The sequence below is a fragment of the Malaclemys terrapin genome, chromosome 7 (assembly GCF_027887155.1).
Source record: "Malaclemys terrapin pileata isolate rMalTer1 chromosome 7, rMalTer1.hap1, whole genome shotgun sequence".
Lineage (NCBI taxonomy): Eukaryota > Metazoa > Chordata > Testudines > Emydidae > Malaclemys > Malaclemys terrapin.
In genome coordinates, this window is record NC_071511.1 from 54,686,802 (window position 1) to 54,710,318 (window position 23,517).

The following is a 23,517-nucleotide window of genomic DNA, read 5'->3' on the forward strand; positions in this document are numbered from 1 at the left end:
AGTACCCCTTGCAGTTTATGTAGTCGGTGGCTTGGTGCTCCGGTGCCAAGATAGGGATATGGGTTCCGTCTATGGCCCCACCACAGTTTGGGAATCCCATTTCAGCAAAACCATCCACTATTGCCTGCACGTTGCCCAGAGTCACTACCCTTGATATCACCAGGTCTTTCATTGCCCTGGCAACTTGGATCACAGCAGCCCCCACCGTAGATTTGCCCACTCCAAATTGATTCCCGACTGACCAGTAGCTGTCTGGCGTTGCAAGCTTCCACAGGGCTATCGCCACTCGCTTCTCAACTGTGAGGGCTGCTCTCATCCTGGTATCCTGGCGTTTCAGGGCAGGGGAAATCAAGTCACAAAGTTCCATGAAAGTGCCCTTACGCATGTGAAAGTTTCGCAGCCACTGGGAATCGTCCCACACCTGCAGCACGATGCGGTCTCACCAGTCTGTGCTTGTTTCCCGGGCACAGAATCGGCGTTCCACGCCATGAACCTGCCCCAGTGACACCATGATTTCCACATTGCTGGGGCCTGTGCCTTGTGAGAGGTCTATGTCCATGTCAATTTCCTCATCACTCTCTTCGCCGCGCTGCAATCGCCTCCTCAGCTGGTCTGAGTTTCGCCTTGGCATGTCCTGGCTCTGCATATACTCCAGGACAATGCGCGTGGTGTTCATAGTGCTCATAATTGCCGCGGTGATCTGAGCGGGCTCCATGATCCCAGTGCTAGCTATGGCGCCTGGTCTGAAAAAAGGCGCGAAACTAGTATCTGACGGACCAGGGGAAGGAGGGAGGGCGGGCCGAGTGACGACATGGCGTACAGGTACAGGGAATTAAAATCAAGAACGGTGGCTGTGCATCAGGGAGAAACACAAACAACTGTCACACAGAATGGTCCCCCCAAAGATTAAACTGAAAACCCTGGGTTTAGCAGGCCGTTGATTTGACGAAGGGAGGGGGAAGCAAATGAATACAAAGCAAATCTATTTTTTACATCTTAAGACGACGGTGCAGTGTGACTGATAGCCCTCGGCATCTTTCTGGGTGCTTGGCAGCAAATACTGGGCGCTTGGCAGTTAGTGTATTACGATGGCCTTCAGGCCTATTGCACAATCTGCTGCTCAGGAAAGATTCTGCTAATGTGCGATGACCCAACTTGTAATAGGACGGTTACCAGTCGTAATACACCATCTACTGCCAAAAGGCAAGGGGCTGGTGCAATGCAGCCCTACAGCTGCCAGCCCCACGGCTGCCAGCACCCAGATCGCCGATGAAGGCTACCAGTCTACTGCACCGTCTACCGCCAAAAGGCAGTTAGCTGCTGCTGCTGTGTAGCAATTCAGTCCCACGTCTGCCGGCACCCAGATGACATATGGTGACGGGGAGTTGAGCGGGCTCCATGCTTGCCGTGGTATGTTGTCTGCACAGATAACCCAGGTAAAAAGGCGCGAATCTATTGTCTGCCGTTGCTGTGACGGAGGGGGAGGGGCCTGACGACATGTACCCAGAACCTCCCGTGACACTGTTTTGCATCATCCGGGCATTGGGATCTCAACCCAGAATAATGGGCGGCGGAGACTGCAGGAACTGTGGGATAGCTACCCATAGTGCAATGCTCCGGAAGTCGACACTAGCCTCGGTACTGTGGACGTGGTCCGCCGACTAGAGCACTTAGAGCATTTTATGTGGGGGGAAACACACAATCGGCTGTATACAACCGATTTCTATAAAACCGGCTTCTATAAATTCAAACTAATTTCGTAGTGTAGACATACCCTGTGTGTGTGTGGCTTGAGATCTAATAATGAGTAGTTTTAGATAAAAGTACTCTTGTTTGTATCAATCATTTATCAGATGGAGGAGCTGTGTCCCCACTGATTTATTCCTTACGCTGCCTGGAAAGAAACAGTTATCACTGCTCTGGGTTTTGAAAACCCTGGGTAACAAAGCCTGTGGGCAAGAACCCCAAAAGTGATCCTGATTTGGGTCTCCTGACTGAAGAATGGACAGCCCCAAAAGCAATATCAGCCAGCCAAAACCAAGTATATGGCTTCTTAAATGTAATATTTAAAAGGATTTTAAATTAAAAATGCTTCTTTAAACAGTTTTTTTCTATATCAAGAATTCAGAATGATCAGTCAACAGTAAAATGGGGATAATTTATATTTTGGCATTTTCTCAACTTTAATTATGGTCTGAATGAAACTCAATTTTACAAGTACACAAAATGTATCTACCTGAATAGAAAGGCAATGGACCATGCTTTTGTTTTTTCACAAACCCTATGATAATTTAAAATGGATGTTGCTGTAAATTTCTTTCAATTGGCAAAGCCAGATTTAACCTTTGGTTAAAATGTCAAAGTGTGTGCATTTCTGAAAGCCAACAGAAAGAAAATACAAAGGCCTTTACTAACTTGCACTGTGGTTGCAGCAGTGAGCATATGCTGGCTGAACAAAAAAATTCTCGTTTAACAGCAAGCTTATCTAATTACCAGCCTCTCAAGTAAGCAAAATCAAGTAATATCCCAAATAAACACTGAAAGATTAAAAATAATCCACATTTTCATGAGCAGCTGCCACCACCTACATGTCCTACAAACTATAAATAAGAATTATACATTTATTGTACTTAATAATCAATTAAATGTCCAAAAGATCACTATATAAACTGATGAGTCTTGACATTTAGATTTCATCAGGTAGTTACATATGAACAGAAAACTCTTTCCAACTCTTATTCATTCTTTTATTTGAAATCCATAAAGTAATTTGTTACATACACTGAGCATATTAAAAAAAAGCCTAAACCATCTGATTGTAATTTCTCTCAGAAGGTAATATTAACCCAAACCTGTATTTATGCAACTGGTCTCAAGAGTACTTTTCAGATACATTTGAAGAGCTTTCTACAACCCCTTCACCAACTATAGCATATATCGGTGGGACTTTAAATAGGACAACCTAATGTCCAACCACGACTGCTTTGCTTTTTATTTAAACCTACCTGGAGCCCAATTGTCCTAAATTTAAAATTACCATCTCTGGAGGGAGGGGGTAGAACGGGGATATCTATTAAATTGTATTTTAGGAGAACAATTATATATAAATTGCCCTTCATCAAAGGTAAATCTTCTGGGCATTGTAGAATGTTAAAAGAACATCCATCATAACTAGACAATATTTAAGAATTCTGCATCATTAAGATTAAGAAAGTGTAACATTATTCTGTAGAGTGGAAACAGTTTTATTGAAATTGTGTGTTGATTCAGAGATATACTTCAGAAGGAAGGGGATTTTCATTAAACTATGCAGACAAGCGCCTTCATCTCTTCTAAACCTCTCCATTCCCTCCTCTGCTCCGTCAGACAAAAATCAAGCTACCTCAGACAAAAGCAGGGGGAACAGAGAACCAATAGCTGTAGACTACCTCATGTCCCAGATTACCATCCTTCATGGACATGTTACAGCACTTCCACATGGGGAGTTACACAACCTTGCAAAAGGTCTTTTGGGACAAGTGTTCACAAGTCTGCACCCTATTGAGACAAACAAAGGAGTAGGTGGCAATGATTAACATAGTCCCTTAAGAGAAATCATACACTTAATTTCTCTCATGTAAATATAAACCTGCAACATCCACACAAAACACAAATACAGTTTGCTTGTACAGCATAGTTTCTACCTTTTTCTCCAACAAATGGCAATGACCACGTAAAGACATCCATAAAATTTGGTAACCAATAAGGATGCGGAGAACAATTGAACTGTCGAATATTCATCACATTATTTTCATATTTTAACACAGCAGCTGCAAAACAACATTTAGAAATTAAGGCAAGAATTTTTATCCTTAGCACTAAGTATAATAAAAACAAAATCATCAGGAAGATTCAATTATCTTTTCCCACATTTACAGTTATATTACACCTTATGTAAAAATATATGCAAGAGACACTCTATGATCCTTTACTCATGATTATAATGGAACATATTTCTAGCAGAGAGCTTTGTTATATGAAAAATCACTTTATGTTGCAATTTTAAAAAGGTACATTTTAAGGAAAATACAAAATTGCACTGAAACTTAACTTAATAATACTAACACAGAGAGGAAAAACTACTAAAAGTGCCATTGCAGGTATTGTCACAAACATCCAACTCAAAACAACAGTATAACTGGCTCCGGATTTTTTATTATCCCATATTTTAATCAACGGACTACTGGCTACACATTCACAATCAAATTTCAGTTTCTTTTCATCACCTTCAAAGCTTTGCCTAACTCTGTCCCCTCCTTACTTACAATGCCTTGCCAAACCACAGGCTGCTCTCCACCTGCCTCCAACTTTGTCCCGCTGTTTTAGCTTCTCCCACAAACATTTCCATGCCTCCTTCCACACAGCCGCCCATGTACGGTACTACATCCCACAGCTCATCTGCATGGTCTCTTCCCTGCCCACATTTAAAAGCTTACTTCTGCAGCGTGGCTTGCCACGAATTGAGCTGACTTGTATATAAATTGTCTACTACTGTTCCTCGGCCCCTAACCTCTATTTCTCAGCTTGTATTTTAGATTGTGAACTGCTCAGAGCACAGAGCAACCCAGCCCGTTTGGAAAGCACTCAGTGGGTGTAACAATCTGTATGAGAGGGTTACTCACCTTATACATTAAATGAGGTTCTTCAAGATGTGTCCCCCTGTGGGTGCTCCATTTCAAGTATCAGGGTACGTCTACACTACCCGGCGATCTCAATCTATCCGGGATCTATTTATCTTGTGTAGTGTAGACGCGATAAATCGATCCCTGATCGCTCTCCCGTCGACTGCTGAACTCCAGCAGTGTGAGAGGCGGAAGCAAAGTCGACGGGGGAGCCGCGGCCTTTGATCCAGCGCCGCAAGGACGCAAAGTACGTAATTTTAATTCAATCTAAGATAAGTCGATTTCAGCTACGCTATTTTCATAGAGATTTACAGTAGCAGTGTCCATGCAGGTCATACGTGCGCAGTAGATGTCTTGCAGTGCCGTTGGTGCTTCATCTAGCATGCGCACAGCCCGATCCCTCCAGTTCCTTCTCTACCGTAAAGTCCTTACTGCCAACTCCAAAGTAGAGGGGAGGAGGATGGGTAGTGAAGCACCCACAGGGGAACACATCTCGAAGAACCTCAGTTACTGAACAAGGTGAGTACCCCTCTCTTCTTTGAGTGATGCTCCACTTCAGGTGACTGTAGAGCAGTGCCCCTCAGAGGTTAGGAGGGACTTTGGGTTTGCTTGCATTGTAGAGGCGAGTACAGTTAGGCCAATTATGGCATCGGGCCTTGAATGATTGCATAATGATCAGTAAATGTATGGACAGAGGCCCAAGTAGCCACTCTACATATGTCTATTATAGGCACATTGTTTAGAAATGCTATTGAGGTCGATAGAGCGCGTGTGGAATGGGATCTGATGTCCTCAGGAGGTTCTGTATTGTGTGTTTGGGTAACTGTTGAATACAGGTGGAGATCCACTTAGATAATCTCTGAATGGATAGCACTTATTTTTGAATGTTCGGTCATGGACACAAAGTCTCGGGGACTTTCAGAAAGCATTCTAATTAGATAGAATGAAGCCTTATGCGTGTCTAACACCTAATATATGCACAATGGTTTCGTTTAGATTCCCGTGTGGTTTAAGGTGAATTGGGAAGGTGAATTGGTTGGTTTATACGAAAGGGTGATGATATTTTCGGTAGGAACTTTGGGTGGGGTCATAACGTGACCTGGTCCTTGAAGAATATTGTGTAGGGAGGATCGGCCAAAAAGGCCCCATCTCACTTACTCGTCTGGCGTAAGTGACAGCGACCAAAAAATGCCACCACTTTCCATGGACAGATGCAGTAAGGAACAGGTGGCTAAAAGTTCAAATGGTGGTCTGTTGATGCATTTCAATACCAACTTTAGATCCCATGCCGGAGTGGGTTGGCGAACCTCTGGGTAAATGTTCTGTAGACCGGTGAGAAAGCGTTTAGTACTTGGATGCGCGAATAGCAAGGTCCCTTCAATTCCATGATTGAACGCTGTAATGACCATGAGATGCACTTTGATCGAGTTTGTTGGAAGACCTGAGCGTTTCAACTCCAATATGTAGTTCAGCACCAGCAATAGTGGTTTGTAGTGGCAGTCAACTGTTTTTCTTGACATCATGAGGAGAATCTTTTCCATTTTTAAGGGTAAGTTTTATGGCATGGTTGATCTCCTGCTGTTTAGTAATATGTGTTTGACTTGTTCCAAACAGGCTAACTCACCATAATGGAACCATGCAGGAGCCATGCTTTCAGATGGAGTTTCTCCAGATTTGGGTGAAGAGTGTAACTGTTGTTCTGTGACAGAAGGTCCAGCCGAAGAGGGAGCACTCATGGGGCGCATATCGCCATGTGCATCGGGTAAGGATAAGAACATGGCCTGTCTGGCCCATGTCGGGACTATTCGGGTGTCTGTAGCCTTTTGTATTCATATCTTGTGTATTACTTGTGGGATCAAAGGGATCGGTGGGAATACGTACATGAGTGTTGCATCCCATGGGATGAGGAAGGCATCGCCCAGTGATTGGGATCCCATCTCTGCTCTCGAGCAGAATAATGGGCATTTGTGGTTTGTTGGGGATGCAAACAAGTCGATGGGGGGAGGTCCCCATCATTGGAATACGGACTGCAGGACTACATTGTTCATTTCCCATTCATGCTCCCATGAGACATGTCTGCTGTCGAATTCTGGAAGGTAGGAGGTTAAGATCTTTATTTTGTAGTGAATGCACCAGTTCCACAGTTTCATGGCTTCGGTGCATAGTGAGTGTGGTCGGGCTCTTCCTTGGCAATTGATGTAAAACATGCAGGCAATGTTGTCAGTCATTATGCAAACTGATTTGTTCTTTATCAGTGACAGGAAATGTCTGCAGGCATTGTGTACCGCGCATAGCTCGAGTAGATTGATGTGTAAGTGGGTCTCCTCAGCAGACCATTTGCCTTGAACTGTGTGTTGGTTCACGTGGGAGCCCCAGCCTATCAGGGATGTATCTGTGATAATTATTATTGTTCTACTGGAAGGGATGCCCACACATACATTTTCTAACCTTGTCCGCCAGTGTAGCGAGTCCAAGACTTTTGGCGGTACTGTTAGTCATTTATGGAGGCTGTGCTTGCTGGGTATGTATATTGAGTTCAATCAGCTCTATAGGCAGCGCACATATAGTCTTGCGTGTCCTACCACAAATGTTGTGGCTGCCATGTGACCTAATAGTTGTAGTCCTATATGTGCGGGTTTTGGGGGGCTGCTGCTGATTACCGATATAAGGTTGGTCATTGTTGTGAATCTGCTCAGAGGCAACGATACTTTGGCCTCTATGGCATCAAGGTGTGCCCCCAATGAAGTCCAGTTGTTGTATAAGAATTAGGGTTGATTTTTGTTCGTTTATCTGCATACCTAGATTCCTGAAGAGTGTAGCTGTCTTCTGGACCATTTATATTGCTTCTTGTTGAGTCGAGCTCTTGAGGAGACAATCGTCTAAGGGTACGTCTTCACTTACCGGAGGGTCCGGCGGCAGGCAATCGATGTTCCGGGATCGATTTATCGCGTCTCGTTAAGACGCGATAAATCGATCCCGGAAGTGCTCGCCGTCAACGCCGGTACTCCAGCTCGCCGAGAGGAGTACGCGGCATCGATGGGGGAGCCTTCCTGCCGCGTCTGGACCCGCGGTAAGTTCGGACTAAGGTACTTCGAATTCAGCTACGTTATTAACGTAGCTGAATTTGCTTACCTTAGTCCGAAGTGGGGGCTTAGTGGGGACCAGGCCTTAGTATAGGAAAATCATTTTCCCTCGTTTGTGTAAATGTGCTGCCACTAGCACAAGGGTTTTCGAGAAAACTCTTGGTGTGTTGGACAGGCTGAACGGTAGTACTCTGTATTGGAAGTGATAGTTTTCCACTGTGAATCGCAGGACTCTTCTGTGAGCGGGATGTATGGTAATATGAAAATAAGCATCTTGAAGGTCAAGGACTGAAAACCAGTCCCCGTTTTGCTGCGCTTGTAGTATCGTGCCCAGTGTGACCATCTTGAATTTTTAAGTTCGTACAAACTTGTTGAGTTTTGTGAGGTCTAAAATGGACCTCCATCCCCTGTTTTTCTGGTTCAAGAAGTAATGGGAGTAAAATCCCTTCCCTCTGTGTTGTGAGGGACTTGTTCTATGGCACCTAACTATAGAATATGATCTACATCTTGTCATGGCAGGTGCTCATGAGAAGGGTTCCTGAAGAGGGAGGGGGAGGGGAGTAAGGTAGGTGGGCGGGAAGTAAAGGGAATGGTATAGCAGTCGTCGGTGGTGATAATTTTTGTGATCGTTTGACTAGCATGGGTGGTGCCGTTTTGGATTTTCCCCATCGGTGCTGACTGCACCATTGGTGCTGGAAGTGGAGGCATGGTTCCTGGGGAGAGTCTCGGCACACTGTCCCTCACCAGTGAGGTCGGTGCCGTGGAGGAGACATGTCTCTTTTTATGCCTCGACTCTGTCTTCTTGTGGTGGGGCTTGGCAGAGGTCCCAGTATGGACGGTGCCAGAGGTGCCCGGAGCATCAATGGTGCTCATCCTTGTGGTTGTCAGCATCAGAGGCAGGAGACTGCCTTTTTTTCTGCGGTGCTCTCTGCAGCGAAGTTGGTATTCTCTTCCTCAATCTTTTAGAGGATGGCATGTCCTCTTTTGCTGAAGTCGGGGTGCTTGGAGAGGAGGAGGTCTGTTCTGTCTCCGTTTGGAGAGATTTCCCCATTAAGATCAGTTTCAAGTGGCGATCCCGGTTGCGCCTGACTCTCACTTTTAAATTATTACAGTGGCTGCACTTTTGTGGGATGTGCGCCTCACCGAGACATCGGACACGTAAGTGTCCATCAGAAATTGGCATCGCTTCATGACATAAGCTGCATCTTTTGAACCCTGGGGAGCAAGGCATTGTTCAACAGTTGAATGTTCCCTACTGTGAAGAAACTATGGGGAAGGGGAAACCAGGAGAAAAACTTTTTTTTTTTTTTAAACTACTAGCTATCTAAGCAAAACTAATTATTATTAAAAACTTGCTGTCTGTCTAAATTATACTATTTCTATTTTTGGGGGGGGGGAGGACTGTGAACACTGCCACAGAGCTCCATCTCCATCTCAGGCCAAGGTCGGTTGGGAAGGAACTGGAGGGATCGGGTTGTGCACACGCTAAATGAGATGCCAACTGCACTGCAAGACATCTACTGCGTAAGTGTGGACACTGCTACCATAAATCTCCGACTGATGGCTCCAGTACACACCGACACCTGAAGTGTATCAGCCACAAAGACATCTCTCGAAGAAGAACCCTATGTTCACCATTTTTACAAAACTATAATGGATTTTATACAAAGTACGCCTTATGAGGTATCATTTGAAAAAACTCAATTTGCTGATCATTATTGTCCTGGTAAAATGTGTGTGGCAACATTGTATACAAAGATATAAAATGCTACTGAGACATATTCCAAGTTTAGAAAAGCAGGCACAAACCAGTTCCTCAAAAACAAAAGACAAACTGATGCCTTAGCCAGGTGTCAACAAAATCAAATGGACTATCATCTGGTTAAGCGGCCATTCTTTGGCAGGAAAAAGGGTGAGAGAGTGAGAAATTTACAACTTGGCAAAGAAACAGTTGGAAGTTCCCGTCCGACAGACTCCCTGAATCCCAGCTGGAGATGATTCTCAAAGAGGAAGAAAAGATAAAAACGGGGAACAGATGCCCCAAATCATCTCTCCATTTCTACTCATGGCATCGACAACACTTGAAGAATAAAATAAGCATCATCGGACTGGGGAGGGATCCTGGCTGAAAGATTCAACCAGTAAAACTGCTAGAATATATGGTGAGAGAGAACTTTATGCTTTGAATTCACTTAGCTTGTTAAGTTAGGTATCAGTTGCGTTTTACCTTTTATTTACTTGTAATCAATTATGACTTTTATGCCTCATTATTTGCAGTCACTTAAAAACTATCTTTCTGTAGTATTGTTTTATCTAAACCAGTGTGTGTTTGGATTGAAGGGTTTGGGAAACTTCATTTGAGATAACATTTGTGCATATCATTTTCTATTAATGAAATGACGGACTTTATATGAACTTGCATTGTCCACGAGGGGCTGGGCATTACAGGACGCACACTTCTAGGGGAAAATCTGGGACTGGGAGTTTGCTGGTGTTGCCCTGCTGCATAATTCATGGGTGGCTGGCTATAGCACTCATATAATATAGCTGCGAATGATTTACATGCTGGAGGCTGGGTGTAGGCAGAGCAGGAGTGGTTGCTCTCACAGCAAAGCAGTGTAAAAGGCATCCCAGGTTGGAGAAATGAGGGGACGGAGCTGTCTGTCAGTCCAGATTGCACCCTGGGTAATGTCACAGTGGATACTTCTAAAAATGAAAAGCAGACTTGGTTTTATCATTTCTGGATGTCATCATTATGAGAGATCATCAGTTTATTTTACACATTCAAGTAATTATGCCCATATGTGTTTTACATATTGTATTAGTTTGACTCAAAAGGCTTGGATTTTTTTCGCTCTACCAGTAACACCATACAAAAGTGACTTTGTATGGTGTTACTGTTAGACTATTTTTTTGGAAAGAAGTTTTAATTTAATATAATCTCCTTAGCACTAAATTCTTACCTTTATTATTGTAGACATCCAAGTAATTAGGTGCCGAAAAAATTGTTATTAATGACGGGAAACCTGTAGTTTGGCTTTTTCTGTACATTCTATAGCTGTAAAACAAACAGCTTAATTTGCATCATAAAGTAATAAATGATTATTTTGTATTGTTGAATAATTTCTGTAAGGGCATAAAACACTTACCCTGCATCTTGTGCTTCATGAGCTCTAATTATCGACAACAAATTATTATTTTGCAAAAATTCACAAACTGCTGGATAGCTGTGAAATGAAAACAACTATGAGTAAAATCTTTATTTTTGTTTAGTAAAGTGTAACTCTTAGTACTAAAATGTCAATTATATCCTAGATTTCTTTTTACCTATAAAAATATGAGCATCCCCTGACTGTATTATGACTGAAGTGTTCTTGTGATTTTTCATTTCCAAAATCTTCTGAGGGATCTGACCACAATAAGTCACACATTGGTCCAAATGCAGGAGGCTCTTTGAATCTATCTAGCTGTTTGAAAAACAAACACAAAGTTGATTTAAATATTATATAGATCAGTTTTGCTTCTTACCTGTACAGTATACGCATCCACCAATGCCAAAGCATTACAAAGTAAATGCTACCCACTACACGAGAGAGGTAGGCTCTATAGAAGTGTGTTTCCTCTTCTCTGTAAGGCAGATGCATGCCAAAAAAACAAGAGGAAGATTTGAACATACAACAATAGAGAATAATGAAGATAATTAATTGTCAGAAGAGGCGAGGGATCCTCCAGACTGATAGATGTGTATGTTATGAGAACGTAAATTTACAAAGGAACAAAATTGTCCTTTTCTCAGGCACACTACATCTACCAATTTGAAGACACCACTGGGAATTAGTAAGTAATAGCAGCACAGAAAAAAAAAATGGAATAAAAGGGAATTAAGAAGAACTACCAGCCAACATGACCAGACAACCAAATGCAGCATCCGAAGAAACATATCCACATTGGACAGTTTAATCAAGGAATGAAGAGATGACCACCTAAGGTCTCTGCAGATTTTTTTTCCATACAAAGCTTTATTGCTCTGCCATAACATTGCTGTGGACCTCATGGAATGGGACTTGACCATTTCTGGAGGAGGTTTCTTACCTTTTCTTTAAGAGGCTTCAGAGATATCCTTTCTGACCCATTTGGAAACACTTACTTTAATGGCTCTGTTACATTTCCAGTGACCATAGTGAAAAGTTACAGGACTAACTGTATTAGCTATCAGGAAACGAAGCCTATTATCCCCTGTGAACCAGACACTAAAGGAGGATAAATGCACAACACAATGAAACAATGGTTATGTATAAGACTAAGATTTAGTCATGGGCATTTTTAGTAAAAGTCATGGATAGCTCACAGGCAATAAACAAAAATTCACGGCCCTGTGACTTGTCCATGACTTGTACTATATACCCCTGACTAAGTCTTTGGTGTCCTGGGAGGTTCCAGGGGGTGCAGCTGGCTGCTCTGGAAGAGGGCCTCTGGGGCACCCGCTGGTGCTGGGGGGGAGGGGGTAGCCCTGTGGGCTGGTAACAAAATAGGTGACAAAAAAGTAGACCAGGAATTTTTTTGGAACCATGACTGACTTGGTTTTTCATTTAGTTGGCTTGTCACCAGTCACATGATTCTTCCTCCCCTCCCCTTTTAAGACCACCTGTCCACACGGAGTAAAGGAAGATCTCCTTTCAGGCCCTTTATTACTTGCAGATGACCTGGTAGAAGCAGTGGTGGATTCTCCACCAGATAATGGCATCTTACTGGTTCCTCAGAAACTGATTTTTTTTATTCCAAGTTGACTAGTTTGAAATTAGAAAGTTTAAATCCAAGCATAAAATGCTTCTGACCTCAGACTTTATGATAATTTTGCAAAACTTGAAATAATCAATACCACTCTTGTGAAGGAGGAACCAAATGCTACAGTCAAGATATAAGATTAAAAAAGGTCAGTTAACCGCAAACTGAAGAGAAATATTCAAAGAGAAAGCAACAGAAGATTAAAAATTTTAATATGATAGGATCATCACCACCTGACATCAACATTCCATGTGAGGTAAAGCCATTGACAAATAAGTAGGAGTTATCAGACAGAAAGCTTGATATCATAACACTTGTATTCCATTAAAATGAAATAACTGTTACATTAAATATTTAATAGCACAATTTTTTAAAAACATATTTTCATCCTCCTTAATTACGGATATAACTACGGCACTTTCCATATGAACACGACCACTTCAAGAGGTTGCTAGGCAAACAAGTACTCTACCAATTTTCCATAAGAGTAACTCAGATTGTTGTACTATCACATTATATTGCAACTTTAAAAGTCCAAGGGTTTTTTGAGAAAAAAATATATATCCACACTATCAAGATAGCAACACACAAATTTTCAAATTAAAATGACACAGACATTTCAAAAGAAGTCTCTTATGACAAGAAAACAAATCAAACTATAGAGTCCGATTCATTTTGTACATTCTTCACATGGTATAGCTATATTTAGTGAGAGCTATCCTACTTTAAAACTGAACTCTGCTTTTACCAAGTATTTCTGGTTCTCAATATGAATTTTGCTTTTCTGAATAAACTCAAGACAGTCAGATCAAAACGGTCATGTGGATTTCTAATATTTCTTTCATATATAAACCCATTATAAAAGTTTTGCCAAAAGTTAGAGGCAATATGTTAGATAATGATAGTAAACAAATACCAAATGATATAACTTTATAAAAAAATTAAAAGTATTTAAAATATAATTCTACATCAAGCTGTCAAACTAACACAACAAACTTATTTACTTTGATATAAATAATAGCTAACAAGAACTAAAAGACTTTTCATATTTAAGTTTAGAGGGATAAATTACATTTGATCTTTAATACATTGATTGATTTTTAAGGCAACACTTAGCTTTTAGGAGCTCAATCCTGCAAAGTGCTAAGAATTCTAGCCCTTCTCCAGTAAAGAACTTAAAGCATGTGCATAAATTAAAGAGCAAACTAAATTTCTTGGTGCAATTACATTACTCTAGAAACTAAGTTGTTTAACTGCAATTATGTCTATGTGTTTGATATAATAAAATCCATGATTACTCATAGAATCATAGAAGATTAGGGTTGGAAGAGACCTCAGGAGGTCATCTAGTCCAACCCCCTGCTCAAAGCAGGACCAATCCCAACAAAATCATCCCAGACAGGACTTTGTCAAGCTGGGCCTTAAAAATCTCTAAGGATGGAGATTCCACCACCTCCCAAGGTAACCCATTCCAGTGCTTTACCACCCCCTAGTGAAACAGTTTTTCCTAATATACAACCTAGATCTCCAGTGCAACTTGAGACCATTGCTTCTTATTCTGTCATCTGCCACAGAGAACAGCCTAGCTCCGTCATCTTTGGAACCCCGTTTCAGGTAGCTGAAAGCTCCTATCAAATCTCCCCTCACTCTTCTCTTCTGAAGACTAAATAAGCCCAGTTCCTTCAGCCTCTCCATCAACAAAAAAAACTAATAAAAACCCTGCCCCTCAATCCAAGTGTCTGGATCCTGTTTTGTGCTTACAAAGAGCCAGTAAAAACTAGAAACTAATATACTGACATTTTCAAAGAGTGACATTTGAAAGGAGTCTCACAAATCCTCCACCCCCACTTTTTTAGAAATACACAAACATACTCACTCTCTTAATGTCATCTAGTGTGTTTATTTCTGGTGAAAGTCCACCATGAACACAAAGAAACTGTTGGTTTAAAAGTGCAGCAAGAGGGAGGCAATCAAAAGCTTCCATACAAGCATCATAGACTCTTTCTGAATACTTTATTTTACCTGTAGAGAAGAAAAAACAAACCATTAAGACTTACACAACATGAAGAAACTGCTTTATTGGTGCTTTCAAATTTTAAAACATTTTTATATGGCAAATACTAAAAATAGAAAAATGCACATTTTGATAAACTTAAAAATCAAGACATAGGAAAGCTGCTTCAAGAAAAATTCCTTTCCAAAACTTTAAACTTATACTTCCCTCTTCCTCTGCATCCTCAAATATAAAATATGGACAAAGTTTTATAACCAGGGTGGATAAAAATCAATGATTTAATAAAAAAAATCGGATTGTTTTTATTTAAATTGGATTTTTTTGATAAAATGCTTTTTGAGGAAAAAAACTATCTAAAAATAGTTTTAATTAAGATACATTATAGCTCAAAGATCTCTCTTCACGGAATAGGGATTATAAATTCTAATTCTATAGTATGAGACAATATATTAATGTAAGTTTTAAGAAAAGTTTCATAAATGAGTTCCAATAGTTCATGGATTAGGGACCCAATCTTATGGAGTTCCAGGGACTTCTGTATAAATTATTTAGGTTAATCTTTCTATCTACCCAATGAGACTCAGTGCTCAGTCTAGAAGATATCATCAGAGATGCTTAGTTTTGCAGTTCTCAAACTGTGGATTTGTGCCTCCAGAGATAACATGCTTGTTAACAGCAAAAATGCTTTTAAATACACAAATAAATAATATATAGAGGTGAGAAATAACAGACCGCAACCCTATTGTCCCTCTGCAAATTTGTGGACACAGGCCGTAAAAGAGACCCAGTTTGGGAATATTTTAATGAAGTTCCTCTACCTGTGGGTAAGACAGGCATGCGTACAAAATGCAAACAGCGCAATAAAGAAATGCAAGGCCTGATTGCCCGAATGAAACAACATCATGAGAAGAGTTCCTTCTCAGGAGGAAGCTGCGTTGAAGATGATGAAAGGAACACGTCTGAACATGCAGGATCTTCAGGTTGGTAAACTTTTTTATTTCATACTTCTTTCTTAAGGACTGCCTGTCTTCCTTCTGGACTATTCTTGAATTCTCATGTTTGAGCAAAAAATATAGTTGTTACTTTATGGGACTATCATTTTAGATGCAGTTGTGATAAAAAATAAATAGCTGAAATAGGCAGATCTTCCTTTTACAATTTCACCTTTAAAGTAGTACTGAGTGTCAGTGAATGCAATGAGTAATACTAAATGAGCAGTATGGTAATAATTAAATAACTGCACTGATTTATTTTGTTTAGGAGAATCCATCCTCAACATACAGGATTCTGAAGACGATCCACCTTCAAGATCACCATCATTTTCCATAGTTTCAGAGTTATCTGCCAATGATAGTGTTTCAGTCACATCACGTACGTCACATAGCCACAGCGAAAAGAAAAAATAATCTCCATCATCCAGAAACAACCATAGATAAGTTTGTGATAAGAAAAGACGGTTACTTACCTCTCGTAACTGTTGTTCTTCGAGATGTGTTGTTCACGTCCATTACAATTAGGTGTGTGCGCACCACGTGCACGGATGTCGGAAACTTTACCCCTTAGCAGCTCCTGTCGGGACGGCAGGAGAGCCCCCCAGAATGGCGCCAGCCCGACCCCCCTTCGGTTCTTTCTTGCCATTGACTCAGAGGGGAAGGGGCGTGGGTATTGTAATGGACTTGAACAACACATCTCGAAGAACAACAGTTACGAGAGGTAAGTAACCGTCTTTTCTTCTTCGAGTGATTGTTCACGTCCATTCCAATAAGGTGACTTGCAAGCTTACCATTGGAGGAGGGTAGGAGTCATGGAACGATTGACTGAAGAACAGCTCTGCCGACCGCCGCATCATCTCTGGCCTGTTGGTTGACAGCATAGTGAGCTGTAAACGTGTGCACTGAAGACCAGGTGGCTGCCTTGCAGATCTCCTGGATGGGGACCTGAGCCAGAAAGGCAGTCGAAGATGCCTGCGCTCTGGTTGAATGGGCCGTAATCGCTGGAGCTGGGACCTTGGCCATCTCGTACCATGTGCGAATGCAGTCTGTGATGCAGGATGATATGCGTTGCACAGAGACAGGAAGGCCATTCATTCTATCGGCTATGGCAACAAACAATTGGGTTGATTTGCGGAAAGGTTCTGTGCACTTTATGTAGAACGCTAAGGCTCTTCGGACATCCAGCATGTGTAGGCTGTGGTGTCTCGGGCTGATATGGGGTTTTGGAAAGAACACAGGCAAGCAAATGTCCTGTCCCATGTGGAATTGGGAGACCACCTTGGGGAGGAATTTGGGGTGCGGTATAAGCTGCACCTTGTCCTTATGAAACACTGCGTAAGGGAGTTCAGAGGTGAGAGCTCTCAGCTCGGACACCCTCCTTGCCAATCTAATGGGCACCAGGAACACCACCTTCCAAGAAAGGTAGAGGAGGGAAGAAGTGGCCAGGGGCTCAAATGGTGAGCTCATGAGTTTGGAGAGGACCAGGTTCAGATTCCAAGTTGGGACTGGTGGGTGAGAATATGGGAACGCCCTCTCCAGCCCTTTGAGGAATCGCCCCACCATGGGATTTGAAAACACCGAGCGCCCAGACTCCCCTGGATGGAAAGCTTATATGGCTGCCAGGTGCACTCGGATGGATTAAAGGGACAGACCCTGTTGCTTAAGGTGTCCAAAATAACCGGGATAGGAACCTGGAGCGGTTGAAGGCGCTTGGGTTCACACCAGCAGGAAAACCTTTTCCACTTTGCCAGGTAGGTAGTCCTAGTGGAAGGTTTCCTACTACCGAGGAGAATCTGTCTCACTGATTGAGAGCACTGGCTCTCCCTGGGATTTAGCCACGGAGTTTCCAAGCCATGAGATGTAGAGACTGCAGGTTCGGGTGGAGAAGGCACCCGGGGTCCTGCGTGATCAGATCCAGGTAGAGGGGCAGGGCTATCAGGGTCTCTACGGACAGCTCTAGGAGGGTTGTGTACCAATGCTGCCACGGTCAGGATAGGGCAATCATGATTACCATCGCCCTGTCCCTCCAAATTTTGAGAAGGACCCGGTGGACCAGCGGGATAGGAGGGAAGGCATACTTCAGCCCCTCACCCCACGGTATTAGGAACACATCGGCAGTCAAGCCCGGACTGTGGTTTTGGAATGAGCAGAACTGAGGGCACTATGTGTTGCTCTTGGTGATGAAGAGGTCTACTTGGGGATAACCCCACCTTTGGAAGACTGACTGTATGATGTCAGATCTGATTGATCACTAGTGCACGTGATGTGACCTGCTGAAGCGATCCGCCGGCTCGTTTTGTACCCCTGGAAGGTAGGATGCTTCCAGCTGAATGGATCGGGCTATACAGAAGTCCCAGAGGAGAAGAGCCTCGCGGCAGAGGGGTGAGGAGCGGGCTCCACCCTGTTTGTTTACGTAGAACATGGCAGTGGTGTTTTTTGTCAGGACTGTCACGCTGTTACCTTGCAAAGTGTCATGAAAGGTTTGGCAGGCCAGACGAACTGCCCTGAGCTCCTTCAGGTTGATATGAAGAGGTATCTAGTCCGTCGACCACAAGCCTTGTGTCGGCAGATCCCCTAAGTGTGCACCCCAGACCAGATCTGATGCATCTGTTACTAATGTCAGAGAAGGTTGGGCTTGGCGAAGGGGACCCCTGCACAGACCCTTGGTCGGTCCAGCCACCAACGCAGGGATTCTTGTACCTGCCCTGGGATCGTCACCACAAGGTCCAGGGGGTCTCGGGACAGGTGGTAACACAGTGCGAGCCACGCTTGTATGGGCCTGAGTCTCAGTTGGGCATGTCTGACCACATACATGCATGCTGCCATATGCCCTATTAGCTGCAGGCAACACCTGACTGTCGTGGTGGGATATTGAAGCATTGTTTTGACAATCTGCTCTATGGCTTGGAACCTGGTCTCTGGAAGGCTCACTTTTGCCTGTACCGAGTCTAGGACTGCCCCATGAACTCTATCCTTTGGGTAGGTGAGAGTGACGATTTGGGTACAGTGAGGAGGAGTCCCAGTCTGTGAAAGGTGTCCATGACCATTGTCACGTGGGACTGGACCTTGTCCTTGGAATGACCTGTCAGTAGCGGAAGTACGGGTACACTCGAACTTGCCTTTTCCGCAGGAAGGCCACCACCACAGCCATGCATTTCGTGAACACTCAGGGGGCTGTAGACAGGCCAAATGGGAGAACAGTGAACTGGTAGTGATATTGGTTTATGACAAACCCGAGAAAGCGGCAGTGCGCCGGATGGATGGCGATGTGGAAATAGGCGTCCTTCATGTAGAGGGCAGCATACCAAACTTCCGGATCCAGTGATGGGATTACAGTGTTTAGGGAGACCATGCGGAACCAGAGTTTGACCATAAATTTGTTGAGTCCGCGAAGGTCTAAAATGGGTCAGAGAAACCCCTTTGCCTTGGGGATTAGGAAGTAACGGGAATAAAACTCCTTTCCCCTTATCTCCTGTGGAACCTCCTCCACCACCCCTATCTCGAGGAGCAAACGGACCTCCTACATAAGGAGTTGCTCATGAGAGGGGCCCCTGAAGAGGGACGGGGAAAGTGGGTGGGAGGAAGGGAAGGAGAAGAAGTGGAGGAAGTATCCCACCTGTACCATGTGTAGGACCCAGCCATCCGATGTTATACGAGACCACGTACGGTAGAAGTGGGATAGCCGGTTTAAAAACCGAGGGGATGGATCCAGGTACTGGGTTGGTACACTGTCCTTGAGCACGCCTTCAAAAACCTTGCTTGTTTCCGGGCTGGGATTTATTCTGGCCTTTGTTAGGCAGGTTTATTCTGCTGTCTATGCCTGTTTCTGCCCCGCCTTCAATACGGCTTCTGTCTGGGGCAGGGTTGATACTGCCTCTGCTGTGGAGGCTGAGGCCTGAAAGGCTTTCTCTGGGTTGCGGCGTATGCATCCCTAGCGACTTCAGGGTGGCCCTGGAGTCCTTAAGGCCATGCAGGGGTCTGTTTGCTCCGAGAAAAGGCCCGAGCCCTCGAAGGGGAGATCTTGGAAGGTGTTCTGGACCTCTGGAGGGAGGCCTGACGCTGAGTGTCGCATGATTACCCCCGAGGCAATGGTTCTGGCCACAGTGTCAGCTGAATCGAGGGAGGTCTTAGTCACCGCCTTTCCTTCCTCAATTAATGCAGCAAACTCCGAGTACAAGTCCTGAGGCAAGCGATCCTTAAACTTGGACACGGCCCAAGAGTTGAAGTTATGTCTATTAAGGATCACCTGTGTAGGGACTTGGAATGGCATTGCATGGAGTGCCCGGACCTGGAGGCTCTGGAGATGATGGTAGGCCCATGGGGTCCAGAAGGGCCACTGACCCGGAGGAGGCCACTGTGGCTGCCATGCTGAGTGGGAGTCTCTGCTGGCCACAGTTCAATGTCTGCTATAGCTGGACCGACCAGAGTCGGCCTTGGAGCCAGAGGATGCTGACGGAGAGGACCAGGGCAGTGCTGAATGTTGAGCGGCCACGAGGTGCAGGCCGGGAAGCGGTGCCTGGCTGACTGGGACTGCGAAAGGTACTGGGAGTCTCGGGACCGGGACTAGTGCCTCTCATTCGGTGCCAGTGAGGTTGCTGGTGGCGCGCTCCAGTGCTGGGCGACCGATGGTGTCATGGACCAGCGTGTAGTCACTGCATGTACCACTGGTAGGTTCGCCTCCAGTGCCGTAATCTCGCATTGGATCGCAGGTGCTGGGGAGTAGCGGGACACCAAGCTCGAATGGAAATGGTGTTGTGAGCGGTGCCGAGATGGTGACCTCGAGCGGAGCACCATTGCCGGCTTCCCTCTGGACCGCACCCTCTTTGGCAGTGCCGGAGGCTTCTCCCTGCACAGGAGGGGATTTGGTGCCGACAGCTCAATGAGGTCTTTCGCTACCTCGAAAGTGCTGGGCGTAGAGGGGTGTTCCAGGACCTCCTCCAGACATTCATCGGCACTGAACTCGCTGGGTACCAGACTCAACGGGGCCTGTGGCACAGGAGTCGACAATGCCAGTTCTTGGCTCGGGCCCGCAACCTGTCTTTGCTTGCTGGGAGCCTCTCTGAGCACCTTGGCAGCTCTTTGGGGAGAGCACCCTCTTTTGCCTTTCTTGTGATGCTTAGTCGGTGCCAGAGAGGTCGACCAGTGCTGAGGTTGGTCATCCCGCCTCGGTGCCAGTGATTTACGGTGCCTGGGCGGTGCTGGATCACGCACTGATGCCAGGGCACTTTGCACCGAGGAAGCCGGGCCTGGTGCCGATCGGTCTGGGGACGGTGGTTGTAACGCGGATTTCCCTGAGCAACTGCTTAAGATGAAAGTCTCTTTCTTTCTTAGTGCACGGTTTGAAGGCCTTGCAGATTTTGCAGCACTCTGCCTGATGAGCCTCTCCCAGACACTGGAGACAGGAGTTGTGGGAGTCGCTATTGAGCATAGACTTGTGGCACATGGCGCAAGCTTTGAAACCCTGGGCTTGCAGCATCCCTCCCAGCCCAAGGCTGGTGCTGGAACTAGCTTCCAGACACCTGAATAAATTGGTATTTAACTAACTGATGACTATCTAAGAACAACTCTAACTAGAAGACTGAAAGGCTAAGGGATCACTCACAAGCAAGAGAGAACGTTCTAACGCCGCCACGGACGGTAAGAAGGAATTGAAGAGGGGTCGGGCCGGCAGGATACTATATACGCAGTCACAAGGGCGCCACTCTAGTGGGCTTCCCTGCCATCTTGACGGGAGCTGCTAAGGGAAGACGTTTCCGATGTCCGTGCTCGCAGAGCACGCACACCTAATTGGAATGGACATGAACAATCACTCAAAGAAGAACCAGCAGATTACAAAAAGAGGTAATTGATGAAAAAAATGCCCGGTTTGTATGATTGTGAACCCACACTTCATTAACATGGTTCAGGCTACAGTCCATCCACCAGAGCAGATGTTTCAGGCAAATTGCTGGATAAAGTGTATGAAAAAGAAATTGAGCAGTGTGCAAAAGGTCTAGAGGGTAAAATTGTTAACTTGAGTCTTGATGGATGAATCAATGTTCACAATGATCCTGTTGTATGTGCTTGTGTGACAACAGAAGAAGGGAATGTCTTCCTTACAGAAACAACTGATACATCAGGAAATGCACACACAGCAGAATACTTACAAGAAGTAGCAGTAAAAGCTATAACAAACTGTGAAAAAAAATTAAAATGTCGAGTATGCAGTTTGGTCACAGACAGTGCTGCAAATGTATCCAAGATGAAAAGAAATTATTTAGAAGAGAGTCCCAAGCTAATAACATATGGTTGCAGTGCTCATTTGATGCACCTCCTAGTCAAAGACTTCGGTTCCAAATTGAGAAATCATTTGGGACCTGAAAAAGCAGGAAAGCTTGTTTTTCTTTTCCAGATTATGAACAAACAAGAAAATGAAGGTGAAGACGACTGAGTTAGCTGCAGAAGCCAATATTTTAAGTTTCTCATGTTGACGTGGCTGACGATTTAATTTTTGTTTTCTTTTTAAATATTTCATTTAATTATTTTAGTTAAAAAACAATTTTAACAAAAACAAACCTGAATTTTAAAAAACTTGAATGTTTAACTAAATTCATATGCTTGTTTTGTTAAAATATTATATGTTTGTTGTTGAAGAAAAAAAATCCAGAATACATAACACTGTTGTTTTAGTTAAATAAATTAATTTAAATGTCTATCTGGTGATGTTCTCCTCCTAATACAGTATGGCAAGAAAATCCTCCAAATAGTAATGATTAACCTGTTGAATTGGAGATAGATATTTATGAAGTAATTGGGAGATGAACTGCTTCAATTACCTTCAATAAATGAAATAACCAAACAATCATTCATTTTCTGATATAGCTGTAAAACTAATCTGAAAAGTTTTCAAAATAAATCACTTTAAAAATGTATAAGTGTGTACCTTCTAAAAATAAAACCTACATCTCTGAGTTGTGAAGAATGTGTATTAAGGTTATAACAACCAACAAGAATGCACTATTATGTAGAAATCCATGATTAAATCGAGTCTTCCTGACTAGTGATTTAAATCAATTTGATTTAAATCAATTTGATCTAAATCCAATCCACCCTGGTTATAACTATTTTTAAAAGTGTTAAATAATTCAGAAAAATGAAAATAACTTAAAATCATGCAGTATAGCCTATTATATAAAATAATAAGGTATAAATGGCGACTTTTAGATCTTTTAGTGACAACGCCAAAGACTTTTGTGCTGATTTTCCACATACATTTCCATAAAAATTAAACCTCAAAAGATTTTAAAAGCTGCATGGATAGAATAGACAAATAAACTATAAAATGTACCTTTACAGAGTCCAGTTCTGCACACACTTGCTCCTTTCATGCTTATAATTGCTTGTACACCGCTACCTCGATATAACGCAACTCGATATAACACGAATTCGGATATAACACGGTAAAGCAGTGCTCCGGGGGGAGGAGGGGGTGGAGCTGCGCACTCCAGTGGATCAAAGCAAGTTCAATATAACGCGGTTTCACCTATAATGCGGTAAGATTTTTTGGCTCCCGAGGACAGCGTTATATCGAGGTAGAGGTGTCGTTCCATTTAAGTCATTACAACTATGCAGGAGAATGTTTGCAGGAGCAGTCCCTTAATAGCATTTTTAGATATTTTTCTCAAGAGATAATTGTAACAGAACGGAAAATACTAGTTTGGTAGTAACCCAATTCTATATTCCTATACAGTACTTACATTCTTGCTTAAAGGTAAAATATTCTGTGAGGTGTCTACATTCATGGTTGCCTCTCAAAAGAAATAATGTATTTGGATACAGAATCTTCAAGACCCATAAGTACAGCACACACTGTTGAAAAACAAAGGTATCCAATGATAAAACAAATTAATTTACAATAATTTTTATACAAAGGTTGCTAACAACAGAAACACTGTCCCTTTATGAAGTAAAAGAACATTAACAATGGCTTCAAACATGTGCCA

General features: G+C 43.4%; 1 protein-coding gene across 12 annotated transcripts in view; it reads right to left on the minus strand.

The window, feature by feature from the left end:
• Positions 1-23,517, minus strand: part of PPP3CB (protein phosphatase 3 catalytic subunit beta) — a 133,071-nt gene that overhangs the window by 76,156 nt on the left and 33,398 nt on the right. For 7 of the 12 annotated variants that reach the window (XR_008445608.1, XR_008445607.1, XM_054033797.1 and 4 more), the window contains exons 4-10: positions 23,272-23,383; positions 14,406-14,551; positions 11,072-11,211; positions 10,894-10,971; positions 10,708-10,802; positions 10,307-10,450; positions 3,684-3,809 (exon numbers count right to left, since the gene is read on the minus strand). Coding sequence is in view for 10 of the 12 variants with exons in the window: in XM_054033797.1 (XP_053889772.1) it covers positions 3,684-3,809; positions 10,307-10,450; positions 10,708-10,802; positions 10,894-10,971; positions 11,072-11,211; positions 14,406-14,551; positions 23,272-23,383 (841 nt within the window). In the remaining 2 variants the exon portion in view is untranslated. The remainder of the gene's footprint in view (positions 1-3,683; positions 3,810-10,306; positions 10,451-10,707; positions 10,803-10,893; positions 10,972-11,071; positions 11,212-14,405; positions 14,552-23,271; positions 23,384-23,517) is intronic. The other 5 variants (XM_054033794.1, XM_054033792.1, XM_054033793.1 and 2 more) reach the window with 1 other exon arrangement.